Source organism: Oratosquilla oratoria, chromosome 7 (assembly GCF_046742065.1).
Source record: "Oratosquilla oratoria isolate Oo_2021 chromosome 7, ASM4674206v1, whole genome shotgun sequence".
In the NCBI taxonomy this organism is placed as follows: domain Eukaryota; kingdom Metazoa; phylum Arthropoda; class Malacostraca; order Stomatopoda; family Squillidae; genus Oratosquilla; species Oratosquilla oratoria.
This window is the reverse complement of record NC_134783.1, coordinates 34,961,267-34,976,906: the sequence shown is the minus strand read 5'-3', so window position 1 is coordinate 34,976,906 and position 15,640 is coordinate 34,961,267. Positions and strand designations below refer to the sequence as shown.

Sequence of the window (15,640 nt, the reverse complement as noted above, 5' to 3'; positions counted from 1 at the left end):
AAAACAAATAAAAAAATTGTGGGTGTCACTAAAAATAATTGTCTTTTTTGTCTTAGATTGCTGAAAGGAATGGAAAGGAGTTGGGATGCGAGCTGGCCACGGCACAGGCCACTGCAATTCCATCCCAGAAGATGCTAGAACGACTTGGCTACGAATCCCAATACACAATGGATTATGAATCTTTCGAAATCGCTGGAGAACGGGTGTTTGACATGGACAGAATGCTAGGCACGCCATCTGCTAAAGTAATGGCTAAGAGGCTTGTGGAACCAGGAACGAAGTCATCTGGTGATAAATGTAGCAAGAATCCTAACCCATAAGAGATCAAAGAAACATAGACTATAATGTATATGATCACACACACACACACACACACACACACACACACACACACACACACTAACACTAACACACACACAAAATGGACAAAACAATAGTATGTGCAAAAACCATACAGGAATTTAAGAGCAAACTAGACACTGCAAGATACAAAGACGGGACACCACAAGCATAGCTCCCATTCCCGTAAATATTTTGAGAACAAATACTATAAAAGAGTAAATCTACAATAATATATTAGTAATCAAATAAGAAAAATGAAAGGATCAAAGCATACGCAAAAAACTACATACAACAGGAAAAAACTACTTACAAAGACAGGAAAAAAATGGACACAACCAACTGAAAATCTGCAAAAGGGTTGAAAATGAAAAGAAATAATGATAAATGAATGCACAATCAAATGTGATCAATTTATTTCAGTTCTGGGTTTAACCTGGGGCATGTGAATTCGATTCAAACACATGAATAATAAATCAAATGCACGTTCACACTATATAGTAGACCAGACTTGCATATGACCAGGGAAACCGTTACGAACCGAAGTTACCTTGTATCAATTGTGGAATGCAGAAACCTTCTCAATTGAGAAATATGATTGATACATGTATATATATGGAACCAAAATTAGATTAGTGGGACTATTTTCCTCAGTCCTTAAAAATAGATAAATAAATATATTCTTCCCTTCCCCCGTCACGCATCCAAACCCAGTCGTTCACCCTCTCTATACCTCTCTCTACTCCCTCATCTCATTCCACGTCCTCCACTTTCGCCCCTGATATACACTCACTTTTTTGTTCTTTATTTTTTTTTTATCACATTCTTATGTAGTGTTGGTCTTCCATGGAGTATACAAACGTGGGAAAGGATTTGTCTAAGCCAGGCTGATTCGTCCCTATGTCTCCATACCATTTCAGAAGAAAAAAATCCTCCACATCCACCTTTTAACAATTATTATTTTTTCAAACTTGAAGTGGTCTTTACTCCCCTAAAGTTATATAAAGTAAACCAAATAATACAAATCCTTAAAACAATTCCACTGTCGATTCCCACTAGGACTGTTCCCAACGTAGACGCTTTACTTGGCTGGTTCACGTTACACTAACAGAGCCTAATTTTGTCTCAGTTAACAAATGACTATTTTAGATAAAATATTTATTTTTTCCCTTTAAATGCACCAGTTACTATTTTTAAACATTATCTGAATAATTTCTTTCTACACATCTCCAATAGTCGCTACATCTGTTAAATATCTAAAAACCGCAATCCTTCCTACATAATAAATTTTGGGTTTCATCTCATTCCTCTACTTGTTGCGTCTAACTTTTAGTAAAATCCACACTCACTTTCATTTCCTTACATACTTCTACTATTCCTTTCGATGTATTTTGTTGATAGCACATCCACAATAGTAGTTTAATTTTCATTTCCCCCCCTCACACTTCCTTAGTGTTGGTTCCCATTTGTTAATTCATACGGGTATTTCATAAATGATACACTGAAACACCACATTTTTCGTTTCAAATATGTCTCCACCCTGTACTATTCTATTCTCCACATAAGATCACAATATATATATATATATATATATATATATATATATATACATATATATACACATATATATATATTATATGTATAAATGGGTCAGAGATTCTCTCTTAAACAGATAGAGTTAAATATGATTACTAGTTCTGCTTTTTGTATTTTTTAAAGACATTCTCTTTGTGTCTCAAGGAGGTGTTATTGTCTATTGAGATATTGGAAGCGCTATTAATTAATCAAAGATATGAACCCTAGTTTAAACATCCAGACATCCGACCTGTTAGCGTTTCCGAGAATGAGGAGGAAAATCTGTTGTCGGACAAAGCCAATACGAGCACAGGGAGAGCTCACCCGATCGGACGAGCCTATCAACACCAAGAACGAGTACACAACACAGCTATTCTCGTCCTTAAATACCATCCATCTGACATTTTCAGTTCAATAGCAACTCTAACATAGAGACAGTCACTATACTAAGCCACCAAAGAAGAGTCAAGAGACTCGAAAATGCGACTTGGCAGCACAGATGACCTCCTTCGGAGAAATCATCTCAGATCTCAATAGAGACAATAAGACCACCTTAAGACACCTTAATAGAATGTCTAAAAGATATTACAAAAAGCTGAGCTAGCGATCATATATATATATATATATATATATATATATATACAGGATTTTCACATAATCGTGAAACAAATTATGCAGTATTACCACATAAGAGAATACACGGAAGCACTGTCTACAAGTTTCTCTCCTGTGGTGATATTGCAAGCACACACACACAATATATATATATATATATATATATATATATATATATATATATATATATATATAATAAACCCTGGATATAATGGATCTCGATATAACGGATATCGAATATAACGGACAAAAAATCTGACCGGACAAACCCTCGCTATAACGGAGGAAAATCCGTTATAGCGAGAAATCCTTGGTTATAACAGATCTTCGGATATAACGACAGGCCCTTGTCCCCATATCGTCCGTTATATCGAGGGGTTACTGTAATTTTTAATCCTACTAATTTCTAATACCGGGCAAATTTCTGGATAATACGGATCTGTCCGGTATTTCCATCGGTTACAACGGATCTTCTATTATAATGGATCTTCGGATATAACGACAGAACCCTGTCCCCTCTTCAGGAAATTACTTTCCTGAAGAGGGCTATAGCTATTAGCCTAAATATAGAAGTTACACATTCTTCTAAAGTTTCCTTTTTATTCCAACTATGGGTTCTTCGCGATTATTAATTAGTAATAATGTTGTAGCACATATGTAATTAATAATTACATATGTGCTACAACATTTTGTCAAAGTGATATTTATAAATATATATATATATATATATATATATATATATATATATATATATATATATATACCAAATGTTTTCCCCCTTACAAGGGAGGTAACCCCCCCCCCAAAAAAAAAAAGGGTGATCCGAATCTTATATTTCTTATCATATTTTCCAATAGTGGGTTATAAGCTTAATTCTAGTATTCTACCAGCGTGCTACATTATCAAAATAATGTAGCACATTGGTAGAATTAAACTTATAGCCCACTATTGGAAAATAAGGTATGAAACAAAATATTCGAATCACCTGAAGAAATGTTACCCCAGACTTCGACAGGGTGATAATTCTTCAGGTGGGCTATTCTGGGGTGACAATTCTTCAGGTGGGTTATCTTAGGGTTTCTAAACTACCGTAACCTAACCTAAATTGGGTGACGATTCTTCGGGTGTTTTTGGTTGGGGTGACAGTTCTTCAAGTCGACGTTCTGAGGTGACAATTCTTCAACAGAAGACCACAGAGAGTGGTCGAAATATACAGACTTTTCTATCTTACTTTCCGATAGTGTGTTATAAATTGAATACATAATAATAATAACAATAATAATAATGATGATAATAATGATAATAATATTAATAATAACAATAATAATATTAACAATAATAATAATAATATGATCATCCCATTCTTCTCCCACGGTTGTCAAAAAAAAGGGTTGGGGAATGCAACACATTGATATTTTCATTCTATTTTGATTTTTGTTCATTGATTTTCGGAATTACCTCTTATTTCCACATTCCCTCTCTCCTTTTCCTCCCCCACATTCGCCTCCAACCTTTTCGCCTGTGATCTCTCATACCCAGCTTAATATTCCTTCATGTACTTTTCCTGATATATTCAATAAATGGATTACTCTTCTACATTCTTTTTTTTGTCCTTTTCTCCACACCGCAATGAATAACGTGGCGACACTTGAAAAATATACTAGCGGAACTTTCGATCGATGAAGAACCTACGTGCACAAAATTTATAGGCAAGTACATAATTGAAGGAATAAACGAACCTTTGGTATCTATACCTTCCTGTGCCTCTCAAAAATGCATTGCACTCATTTCTCAATCTTTCCTATTTCCTTATATCCGCATCTTATCCATTTTCCCACCTCTTACCGCTACTTTCCTCATTTTCAACATCTTACTGTCATCTTCACTTGCCCTAGTCTCCTTTTCTTTTCACCAAGTATTTCCCAACCCCCATTTCCTTCAACCCCACCAACGTCATCTTCGTCTATATGATATTCTTTAACTTTCAAGATAAACACACAACTTCCTTTTTCCTAAACCTTGTCCCTTCTTTTGCGATTTAATTTCTCAGTGCATTATTTCTTTTCTTTCCAATTATTGTCCACCTACTTTTACTTTCCTCATTACCTCTTTTTCGCTCATTTTATATCAGCAAATCACAATTCTGCTGAGGGTTCGCAAACATGAGATACCGGTCCAACAGTTGCTTACGCGCTGCCTTTCCGAACGGTCGTCAAGATTGTTTACTCTGTCGCACGTAGATTTCAACCGTTCCCTGCTTACTAGTGCTTGACCTGGCATTCGAGTGTTTACGACGCTCAATTTGCAATATAATTTAAGCGTTTACGACGCTCAATTTCCAATATAATATAAGCGTTTACGACGCTCAATTTGCAATATAAGCGTTTACGACGCTCAATTTGCAATATAATATAAGCGTTTACGACGCTCAATTTGCAATATAATATAAGCGTTTACGACGCTCAATTTGCAATATAAGCGTTTACGACGCTCAATTTGCAATATAATATAAGCGTTTACGACGCTCAATTTGCAATATAATATAATAGCGTTTACGACGCTCAATTTGCAATATAATATAAGCGTTTACGACGCTCAATTTGCAATATAAGCATTTACGACGCTCAATTTGCAATATAAGCGTTTACGACGCTCAATTTGCAATATGATATAAGCGTTTACGACGCTCAATTTGCAATATATAAGCGTTTACGACGCTCAATTTGCAATATAAGCGTTTACGACGCTCATTTCATCATCTAATAAGCGTTTCCAACGCTCATTTTATCATTAATAAGCGTTTACGACGCTCATTTTATCATCTAATAAGCGTTTACGACGCTCTCATTTTGAGTTTTAACGAAACACACTAAATTATCAGGTAAATACGACAACGTACATACGACTCCGTCGGTCACAAGCAGGAAGTCGGGCGCCTCCTCTCACGGAGGAGAAACAAACCAACATACTCGCAAATACAAGCATAAATCAAGCAGGTCAAGCAACAGTACTTCCCATCGGGATAGAAATACTCGCGTTGGCGCTACGCATCGAAATCTAAAAGACATGGCAACCCCCCCCCCCCGCCCCCCGACGGCTCCACGTCACGTACTGCTTTCCAAGTACATGACGACTCCTCAGCTCTCGCTGAACTGAGGAGTGATATGGATCAACTAAAAGCGTTCAACCCTATGGACAGCGGAGGCTAGGACATGGGTAGACCAGAGGCCTTACTACGCTCGGCAGGTCTTGGATTAAAAAAACTGCAAAGGCAGGGGACGCAGCACTCCCCGACAATAAACCAGGCAAGTACCAACCTTGTGGAAGGTTCCCTTCACAGATTTGTACATGAGTGGGAAAAAATCACTAGTGATACATATACAGTATTCTAGACATAGTCAAACATTGTCACTTGAATATTAATGTCAATGATATCGGTTACCTGTGTTTTGAGAATGTGGAATATGACTTTAGCCTGGCGGAACAAAAAATTAAACAAGCACATTCCCTATATCCATATTAAAATGGAGAACTTTGAACAAGCTATCAGACTGATAAATGAAGGGGACTATATGGCATCTGTGGATCTTAAACATGCCTACTACTCTATTAGAATAGCGAACAGCAAAAATTCCTTTGCTTTCAATGGTATGGCAAAGTCTATCAGTTCACCTGTCTCCCAAATGGAATCTCAGAAGGACCCAGACTTTCTACCAAACTCATGAAACCTATCTTTGCTACTTTAAGAGAAAAAGGCTTCACCATCACCAGCTTTATTGATGACGCTCTCATGAGCAGTGCTTCTCTTTCTGGATGCTATGATTGCATTAATTCTACCATTGAATTACTCACGAAAATGGGCTTCTGTTTTAACGTTGCGAAATCTGTGCTAGACAACCAAAAAGGAAGCAGGGCCTGTTACGCCCTCTCCAGGTAACTTTTCGGGTTTTATCTCCGACGGAAGCAGCAGTGAAGAAGGTGAGTTGCATGAAGATTTCCCTATTGGCAGTATTTTGATGCAGTCCTCTAAGGCTTTCGGCCCAGTTGAAGAAGTCTCCGGACATGTTGCCAAACATGTAGCAGACATGGTCAATCAAATATTTGACCACGGCATGAGGGAGGACACCTATAAAGAAATTGCGGAGGACGAGAGTACCAAGAGGCCCGGTAATTGCCCTGCTTTATCCCCAGTTGAGTGCAATATGCAAAATTTGGAGGCGCTAAAAAAGCAGACTTACGCATGAAGGAAGTCAATAAAGATATAACTAAGACAGCTTCCATCATCATCAAATCACTTTCGGTGCTTGACAAAGTGGCCCAGGATGAAGGTAACGCTGTGGTGGCCCATGAGGTGGGCATGATCGATGGTGCTCTGGCACTGTTAGGTCATGCCAACTACCGTAACAACTTGGTTCGCCGTTTTAACATCAAACGGGAAATAAATCAAAAGTACTCACACCTATGCTCTGACAAAGTGCCCATGTCACGCTTTCTGTTTGGGGATGACCTCTCGCAATCCGCAAGACAAATTGAAGAGGCGGAAAAACTCAAAAGCAAAATCACAGCCAAATCCCCCTTTCCATCCTGGTAGCCAGGCGCATGGAAGTTTGGAAGTGGGAAGACAAGAACCCACTAAAAGTATCGAATACCTTGGCAATGTCATTGACTCGGACAAAAAGATTGTTACCTTACCAATACGTAGGAAAGAAAGAATTCTACTTGGATGTAAACAACTAATAGCTAGACTAGTGACAAAATCAGAGAAGTAGCCAGGGTGATCGGGCTTCTAGTTGCTGCCTTCCCAGCTGTGGAACTTGGAAAGTTACACTATCGTCACCTTGAATCGGCAAAGATTACAGCATTGCGAAGGAGTTATGGGAACTTTGAGGATAAAATGTTGATCACCGACGAAATGAAAACGGACCTGACTTGATGGATCAAACATGTTGAGACCCAACATAGGTGAATAATTCACCCAACTCCTGAAATTGTCTTATACTCAGATGCTTCAGACTTAGGTTGGGGTGGCTGCATAAATCATCAGTCAGTCAATGGAAGATGGACGTCAGAGGAAAAGAAGCTTCACATTAATACCCGGGAACTCATAGCTGTGCTCCTTACATTAAAATCTTTTGCAAATGAGGTCAGAGGAAAGCACATCAAAGTTTTCTGTGACAACACTACAGCAGTTAACTACATCAGTGAAATGGGAGGCACTAAGTCGGTAGCATGTAACAATGTCTCCTCTGATATTTGGAACTGGTGTCTAAACAATGATGCCTGGATCACATGTTCCTACATTCCTGGGAGTGATAATACTTTAGCTGATACAGCATCCAGGAACTTCAATGACAGACATGAATGGAAGTTGGATGAGAATTTTTTAAAGAAATTAAGCATCATTTTTGGCACACCCAACATTGATCTATTTGCATCTAGGTTGAACAAACAAGAACCCCAGTTTTGCTCCTGGAGGCCAGACCCAGAATCAAATTATTGTGATGCATTCAACCTTAATTGGGCAACATTAGGTTTCATCTACATTTTCCTCCCTTTCTCCCTGATTGCTAGATGCCTGCAGAAGTTAAGAGCAGAAGGGGCCAGAGGTTGGATGATCGTTCCATTTTGGACATCACAGCCCTGGATGGGAGCACTACTCAGGCTGCTCGTAGAAGATCCAAGAATCATAATGAGGAGAAAGAAAGTGCTGGTGTGGCCCCTGTCGACGGAAGAACATCCCATCATGTCCCATACCAGATTGATGGCCTGTCTACTTTCCGGGAAAGCCTGCGAGAACGAGGCATATCTGAAAAAGGTACGGACCTTATCTTGGCATCATGGAAACCCGGAACTAGCAAACAATACAGATCACATATCAACAGGTGGGCACAATTTTGTCATAGACGGGACATCAATCCCACTACTCCCATTGTAACTGACGTCATAAACTTCTTAACAGAAACTTTCCACAGAGGTGTGGGTTACAACAGTATTAACACGGCAAGGGGGGCCCTATCCTTGCTGGGGATAGTTGTGGACGGATGCAGGGCAGGCAACCATCCCCTAGTCATCAGGTTAATGAGGGGAGTTTTCAACCTGAGGCCTTCAATGCCTAGATATAAGGACACCTGGGATGTCAAACCTGTATTAACAAAACTGAAGCAGTTGGAACCCTTACAGTCTCTCCCACTGAAAGAACTTACACTCAAACTAGTAATGCTGATGGCACTTACACAAGCTGCCAGAGTTCAGACCCTACACTTACTAGTACTCAAGAATATAAACATAAAGGAAGAAGCTATTTCAGTCTGGTTAGGGGACAACATTAAACAATGTCGCCCTGGATTTAACATTCAGTCTGTGAAGTTCTTTCCCTACACTAAGGACGAAAGTTTGTGTGTATGCAGGACTTTGCGCACATATCTGGAAAAAACGAAACACCTCCGAGACGAGACAGGGAAGAAGGATGGAAGACTCCTCATAAGCTTCATCAAACCGCACAAGCCGGTATCAAGAGACATAATTGCAAGATGGATCAAGCATGTACTTACTATCTCTGGAATTGACTCTACCAAATACACAGTGAGCAGTGTCCGCTCGGCTGCTGCCTCTCAAGCTAGATCCATGTCCGTACCTATACACCACATCATGTCCAAAGCTGGATGGTCAAGAGAATCGACCTTTGCCAAACACTACAAGGAAATTGTACAGGAGGGAGACCCATTCCAAGATGCAGTACTGGATTAGCTTGGGCACACTAAATTTGAAAGGGAAGAATTGGGGAACGGCCCCAACTTCACCTGCCTAAGAACTTCTGAGGCACGACACCCACATGTCTTCAAAATCTCCTATGTTTGCAAACCCTCAGTAGAATTATGATTTGCTGATATAAAATCACTGAAGTACATGAGACTTACCGTAGGTTAGTTGAGATGTGCTTCTGGTTTTATGAAGCAAATCAATTCTGCTGAAGGGTAAGCATTCATATGCCCTCCTCTCCTCCCCTTACACATAACCAACTGGGAATCTCTCCATTACAAAACAATCAAGTTCCAGGTTATCATGTGGGTGCTCGTATTATTCAAAGACTGTTGGACCGGCTGGGCGAAGCGTATCTCATATGAATGCAGAATTGATTTGCTTCACAAAACCAGAAGCACATCTCAACTAACCTACGGTAAGTCTCATGTACTTCAGTAATTTGTCTTTCATTTTGTTTACATACCAATCGTCCCTTTTTCTATTTTGCTACCACTTTCATTAGGCAGGATTCTATTTATGTACTCATTTTTTTTTTCTGAATGACTCAAAATATGTTGTCTTCCTTCTCTTTCATTTTCTTTCACACTTCATGTGGACACGTAAACTAACGCTTTCCACTAACTGGGTGGTATCAAATCTGATATATAAATTATTTTATTACAAAAAGATTATGTGTAACCAATGAAATATCTATACTCTCTCCAACGTCGTTTTCTAAGACCGTCTAAGACACTCCGATATACGAAGTGCTTACTTTCATTTGAAGAAAATATTTTGCCAATTACTTTAAAATCATGACGTCTTCATGTATTTGATTGGTCAAATATGAAGTAATCTTTGACATTGATGTTGTGAAAGCCTTTGAGCATTTTAAAAACCTCAATCAAATCTCCTCGCATTCTTCTTTTTGAAAATAAAAATACGTTTAGACTTTCAAGTCTTTCTTCATACGGCAGATTTCTCAGCCGTGGTATCATTTTGGTCATTCTCCGTTGCACTCTTTCTAGTTTATTAATATGTTTCTGGTAGTATGGGGACCAAAATTGTACACAGTATTCGAGATGGGGACTGACCACGGAATTATAGAAGTTTAGCAATATTTGTTCTGATTTATTTTCGAAGACTCTTCCGATGAAACCAACCAATTTATTTGCTGTTTTAAAAACTTCTGAGCAATGTTGACTTGGCTTCAAGTCATTTGATATTAAAACCCCTACATCTTTTTCTTTGGTTACTGAATCCAGTATTTCGCCATTCATTAGGTATTGGATGTGATCATGTTACTTCCAATGTGCATGACTTTATATTTGTTAACGTTAAACATTTGCCACTTGCCAGCCCAGCTTGATAATCTGTCTAGATCGGATTGTAGAGTTTCTTTCTCTTTGGTGGTTGTTACTTTACCGGTAATTTTTGTGTCATCAGCAAATTTTGATACTTTGGAGAGGAGGCCGTCGTCTAGATCATTTATATTAAGAACAAAACGGGCCCCAAAACTGATCCTTGCGGCACGCCACTTTTAACGTCGAGCCAGCTAGATGAGGCCCCGTTAATTACAACTCTCTGTTTTCGCTCAGAGAGCCAATCTTTAATCCAGTTGTGGATACTGCCAGAAATACTGTGCGTTTTTAATTTGTCGAGCAATCGTTTGTGGGGAATTTTATCGAATGCCTTCTGAAAATCTAGATAAATTATATCAACAGATTTACATTCCTCATAGTAATGATTATTCTAGTAATGATCGGAGTCTATTAAAATTGGCGGGTACTTTTTCTTTGCTGATTTTAGATAAACTAGCTTCCATTTTTATTTTGAATGTGATGATACGATGATCGCTAGTACTGAATATTGGGCCGACATTTACTTCGTTTTCAAGATTCTCTGTTGTTGAAAATATTAGATCAAGGATATTATTTTCTCGAGTAGGGCTGTTTACGCATTGGTGGAAGTCACTTTCCAGTAAGTTACTATACAAGTCTCGTCCTGTATGCGAATTCAAATCCTCGCCCCATCTCTTAACCGGTAAGTTAAAGTCTCCCATGATGACTGTCTCGCAGCGTTGGTTAGTTTCTACGATTAAATCGAATAATTTTTCATCATTTTCCAGCAGCTGACCCGGTGGTCTATAAACAAGTCCAATCATTACTTTAGATTTACTGCAATTGTTTTTAATTTCAACAAACAATATATCAACATTTGTTACTGCCTCTGTTTTTAACAGTGATGGTTGGAGGGAGTTATGGATATACAAGATTACTCCAACACCTATTCTATTTTCTCTTTCGCAACTGCAAATTGTGTAGCCCGGCAAACAGTATTCCACAATAAAATCTCAACTTGATGTGTCCAACCATGTTTCTGTTACTCCTATTACGTGAAAGTTACCTGTCGCTCCAAGAATTTCTAGATCTTCGAATTTGTTTCGTACGCTGCGAGCATTAACGTAACAGATTGATATCTGTCACTTTTCTTTTTTGCTCTATTACGGAGGTGTTGATGGGGGCTCCGCTGAGTAGTTTTTTCTTCCGATGTCGGTCAGGCTGCTGTTGAGCAGCCTACCTAACCTTGCTGCTCCGGCCACATTCAAGTGGAGACCGTCTTCCTCAAACAGAGTTTTATCGAAGTAGAAGTTGTCCCAGAAATTGACGAAGTGCACTTTTTCCTTTTCACAGAGGGATTTTACTCTGTTGTTCACCCGAATGCTATGTTGTAGAATCTATCGATGTCGAAATATTTTCCCCTTCTCTTGAATCTGGGAAGGATCCCTGAAATTACAAGGTTTTTCCCAGGAACTTTTCCTTTATATTTCCTGATTGTACTCCGGTACTTTTCAATGAATTCTTCTGATCGCATTGACTCGATGGTCATTCGTACCGGCATGGCTTATGAATACCGTATTCGAGTCCGCGTATTTTGTGACGTCACAGGACTCGGCAATGTCATCGAGTCCGGCACTTCTATACATATAACACCTTCTGCGGCCATTTGAAGAACGATCACAGAACTCTTCGGATTGGTGCCTAACTATGGAGTCCCCGACTAGACGAGTTTCAAGCTCGTCCTCCTTGGCTAGATCTAAAATTTTAAATCTATTGGAGGCGGTGCGTCCTGTTGATACCTGTGCCTTCCGGCGGGGTTTGGCACCTTTATTGACCATTTGCCATCCCCCATCCCGTGTAGCGGGTGGAGAGGTTTCCTGTAGTGCAGGTTGGTGACTCCTGTGAAGCAGGAATGTCATTTTTGGGGACCGCATTTTTACGCGAGTGTATCGGTGCCTATGTTGCAGGTTGGGGACTATCCTGTGAAGCAGGAATCCCATTTTTGGGGACCGCATTTTCACTCGAGTGTATCGGTGCCAGCAATTGTGGGACTGTCCCCAAGTTCTCGGTCACGAATTCTACGAGGGCTTCATATTTCGTCTTCAATATTTCTACAAGGGCTTCATATTTCCCCTTCAGTGAGTCACACTGCTCCTTCAGAGCCTTGATCCGTTGGGAGTCTTTGTCTTGTCTATTTCTAAAGACACACATGCGACTAATAGACGAGTTTTTGAAATACTGCCTTGCCACCCTGCATCTGAAACTTTCGCAGGTTCGTAAGGTAGTAGGGATTTTGACTAATTTAGATGTTTGAGAGAGGAGACTGCTTTAGTTTTTTGACTAATTCAGATGCTTGAGAGGAAATTGTCTTAGTTTTGTACTCACCACGTTTCGGATGCTCCCCTCTCGGGACGATACACATATACCGATTTCCTTATCCGGAGCGACTGCGGTAACTAATGCTAATACAGTCCCTAATATGATTCCTAATAATAAGAGGTTTAAGAGGGGAATAGAGGAAGTAATTGGTGAGGAACAGTGTGGTGTGGGTTTAGGACAGGCAGGGTTTGTGTAGATCAGATTTTTGTGGTAAGACAGATATGTGAGAAAGCTTTAAGAAAGGTAAGGATTTTTTTTTTGGCTTTTATGGATTTGGAAAAGGCTTATGGCAGGGTAGACTGGAAGGCACTGTGGGAGGTATTGCAGGTATATGGGATAGGAGGAAAGCCTCTTAGAGCAGTCATTAGTGGAGCTTGTGTTAGAATCAGAAATGGAGAGAGTGAGTGGTTTGAGGTAAAGGTGGGACATCATCAGGGATGTGTTATGTCACTTTGACTGTTCAATTTATACATGGATGGGGTGGTGTGAGAGGTAAATGCAAGGGTAGTGGGTCAGGGATTGGAGATGGTTAAGAAAATGGAGAAAAGTGGGAGATAAGAAAGTTGTTGTTTGTTGACGACACTGCGCTTGTAGCAGGATCAGAGAAGGGATTGAGGAAGTTAGTGACAGAGTTTGGGAAGGTGTGTGTAAGCTGAAGATAAATGTGGATAAAAGTAAGGTGACGAGATGTACAAGGGGAGAGAGTGGCAGCAGACTGGAATTGAGTATTAAGGGAGAGAGGCTGGAGGAAATAGATAGTTTTAGGTACTTGGGTGTGAATGTAGCAGGAAAGGGAGGAGTGGAGGTGGAGGTAAAATGTAGATTGAGAGAAGCAAGTAAATGCTTTGGGGGATTAAAAAGTGTAATGAGAAATAGACATTTGGTAATGGATGCTAAGAGGTGATTGTATGAAGGACTGATTGTGCTGACAGCACTGTATGGGGTAGAAACATGGAACATACAAAAGGAAGAGAGGAGTTTGAATATGTTTCAGATGAAGCACCTGAGAAGTATGATAGGGGTTACTAGGCTGGATAGAGTGAGAAACGAGGAGGTGAGGAGAAGAACTTGGGTGGAAACGAAGTTGGGAGATAGGGTTGATGAAAGAGTATTGGGATGGTTTGGACACATGGAAAGAATGAGTGAAGAAAGATTAGTAAAAGAGGTATGGAAGGGAGAGGTGGAAGGGGTGAACATGAGGGGGCGACCAAGGATGAGATGGATGGATTGGGTAAAAGGGGCATTGGGAAAGAAGGGAATGTCTGTTGAGGAAGGACAGGACAGGACACAAGATAAGGGTGAATGGAGAGTGGCTGTGTATGGCTGATGTTGTTATGCATGAAGGGGAGTGGGTGGGGATGGGGGTGGGGGAGTATGTATGGAAAATAAATTGACACAGTTCGAAGGGATTTCTCCCTGTCTTCTCCATCTCAGCATGAGGGGACGGAGGGGGGTCACCGATTTAATGAAGCAGCCTTGCTGTGGATGTGCTGTGTGTTACGAAACTGCTTCTGACCCGGCAGTAGGCAAGACACAAGGATGACCCATCATCAGGAAAGAGCCAAGAAAAGGAGGGAGGGGGCTGGATGGAGGTGAAGTGTATGGGGATGGAATGGGTGAAAGTGGTTTTTATGCCTTTGTTTTTTGGCTACCTCCTTTGTAAGGGAAAAAAACAACTTTGGCATATGTATGTATATTACTTATCAAGTATGAGCAGGGTGTAGGGATATACATTAAGCTACAGGATGCTAATATTGGATAAATTGGAGAACAAACACTGGATAACTAATTTCATATGATAATCAATTTTGAAATTTGTTTAGATATTAAAAAACAAATAAAAATTTGTTCAGATTATTTTCATATAGAAAGTAAAGGTACACTTAATCTAGGTCATGTCTGAAAAATAGTTCAATCGAGAAAAGGATACAGTATAATGTGCATTTCCCTTCAAAAACCTAATGAGGAAATGGATTGATAAGTGCCTCATCACTATAGACAGAGGAAGGCCATCACAAATATCATCATTCATGGCCCCAGTATGATTATAATTTTCTCAGGGGTTCTCTATAGTACAATTTATTCTTGATGTATGCATGAAACACTGGGATTATTTACAGCCTTGGGTCTCTCCTTTCCCTAGCCTGCTTTCTGTCTCCTCAACACTTAACCTGGATCATTTCTTCATTTGACTCTGCAGTATTGACCTTACACACTTATGATAATCACATTTGTACATATATAGCCATCCTTGCCATGCTGAATCTCTATAGTACATGGGCCTTGCTGCCTCTACCACCCCCAACACCAAACAGCATCAATTATCACTTTAACCAGCATTTATTGCACTGCCTGAGACATGGATGGGGGTCCTGGAGGGACTGGAGGAGTACATGCACCATCATTCAAGGTCTGTACCAACCAAGGTGTCCCTCCAATCCATAGGAAAAAAAAATGGGTTGTTTTCGTAACACATACTACCAGCCCTAAGTCAAACTGCCAAAAAATATACCCTTAATATATGGCTGACATGTCAAATTCACAAGTTGGGCTGCTAATCCAGAAACAATTGTGTCACTGCTTGGTGTCTCTTCCAGGTGAGTTAACCAAATGATTAATGCACATCCACCAAGTTCTAGGTGTAAAGCCGA

General features: G+C 39.8%; 2 protein-coding genes across 2 annotated transcripts in view; both read left to right on the top strand.

Annotated features, from left to right (window-relative positions):
• Window positions 1-4,123, top strand: part of LOC143027057 (arylalkylamine N-acetyltransferase-like 2) — a 39,096-nt gene extending 34,973 nt beyond the window's left edge. The window contains exon 5 of the mRNA XM_076187951.1: window positions 57-4,123. Within this exon, the coding sequence (XP_076044066.1) occupies window positions 57-320 (264 nt within the window). The 3' untranslated portion in view covers window positions 321-4,123. The remainder of the gene's footprint in view (window positions 1-56) is intronic.
• A 3,923-nt stretch (window positions 4,124-8,046) lies between these two features.
• Window positions 8,047-9,277, top strand: LOC143026914 (uncharacterized). Its single transcript, XM_076187698.1, has one exon. The coding sequence runs from the start codon at window positions 8,101-8,103 to the stop codon at window positions 9,274-9,276; it is 1,176 nt and encodes a 391-aa protein (XP_076043813.1). The 5' UTR covers window positions 8,047-8,100; the 3' UTR covers window position 9,277.
• Window positions 9,278-15,640: the final 6,363 nt, after the last annotated feature.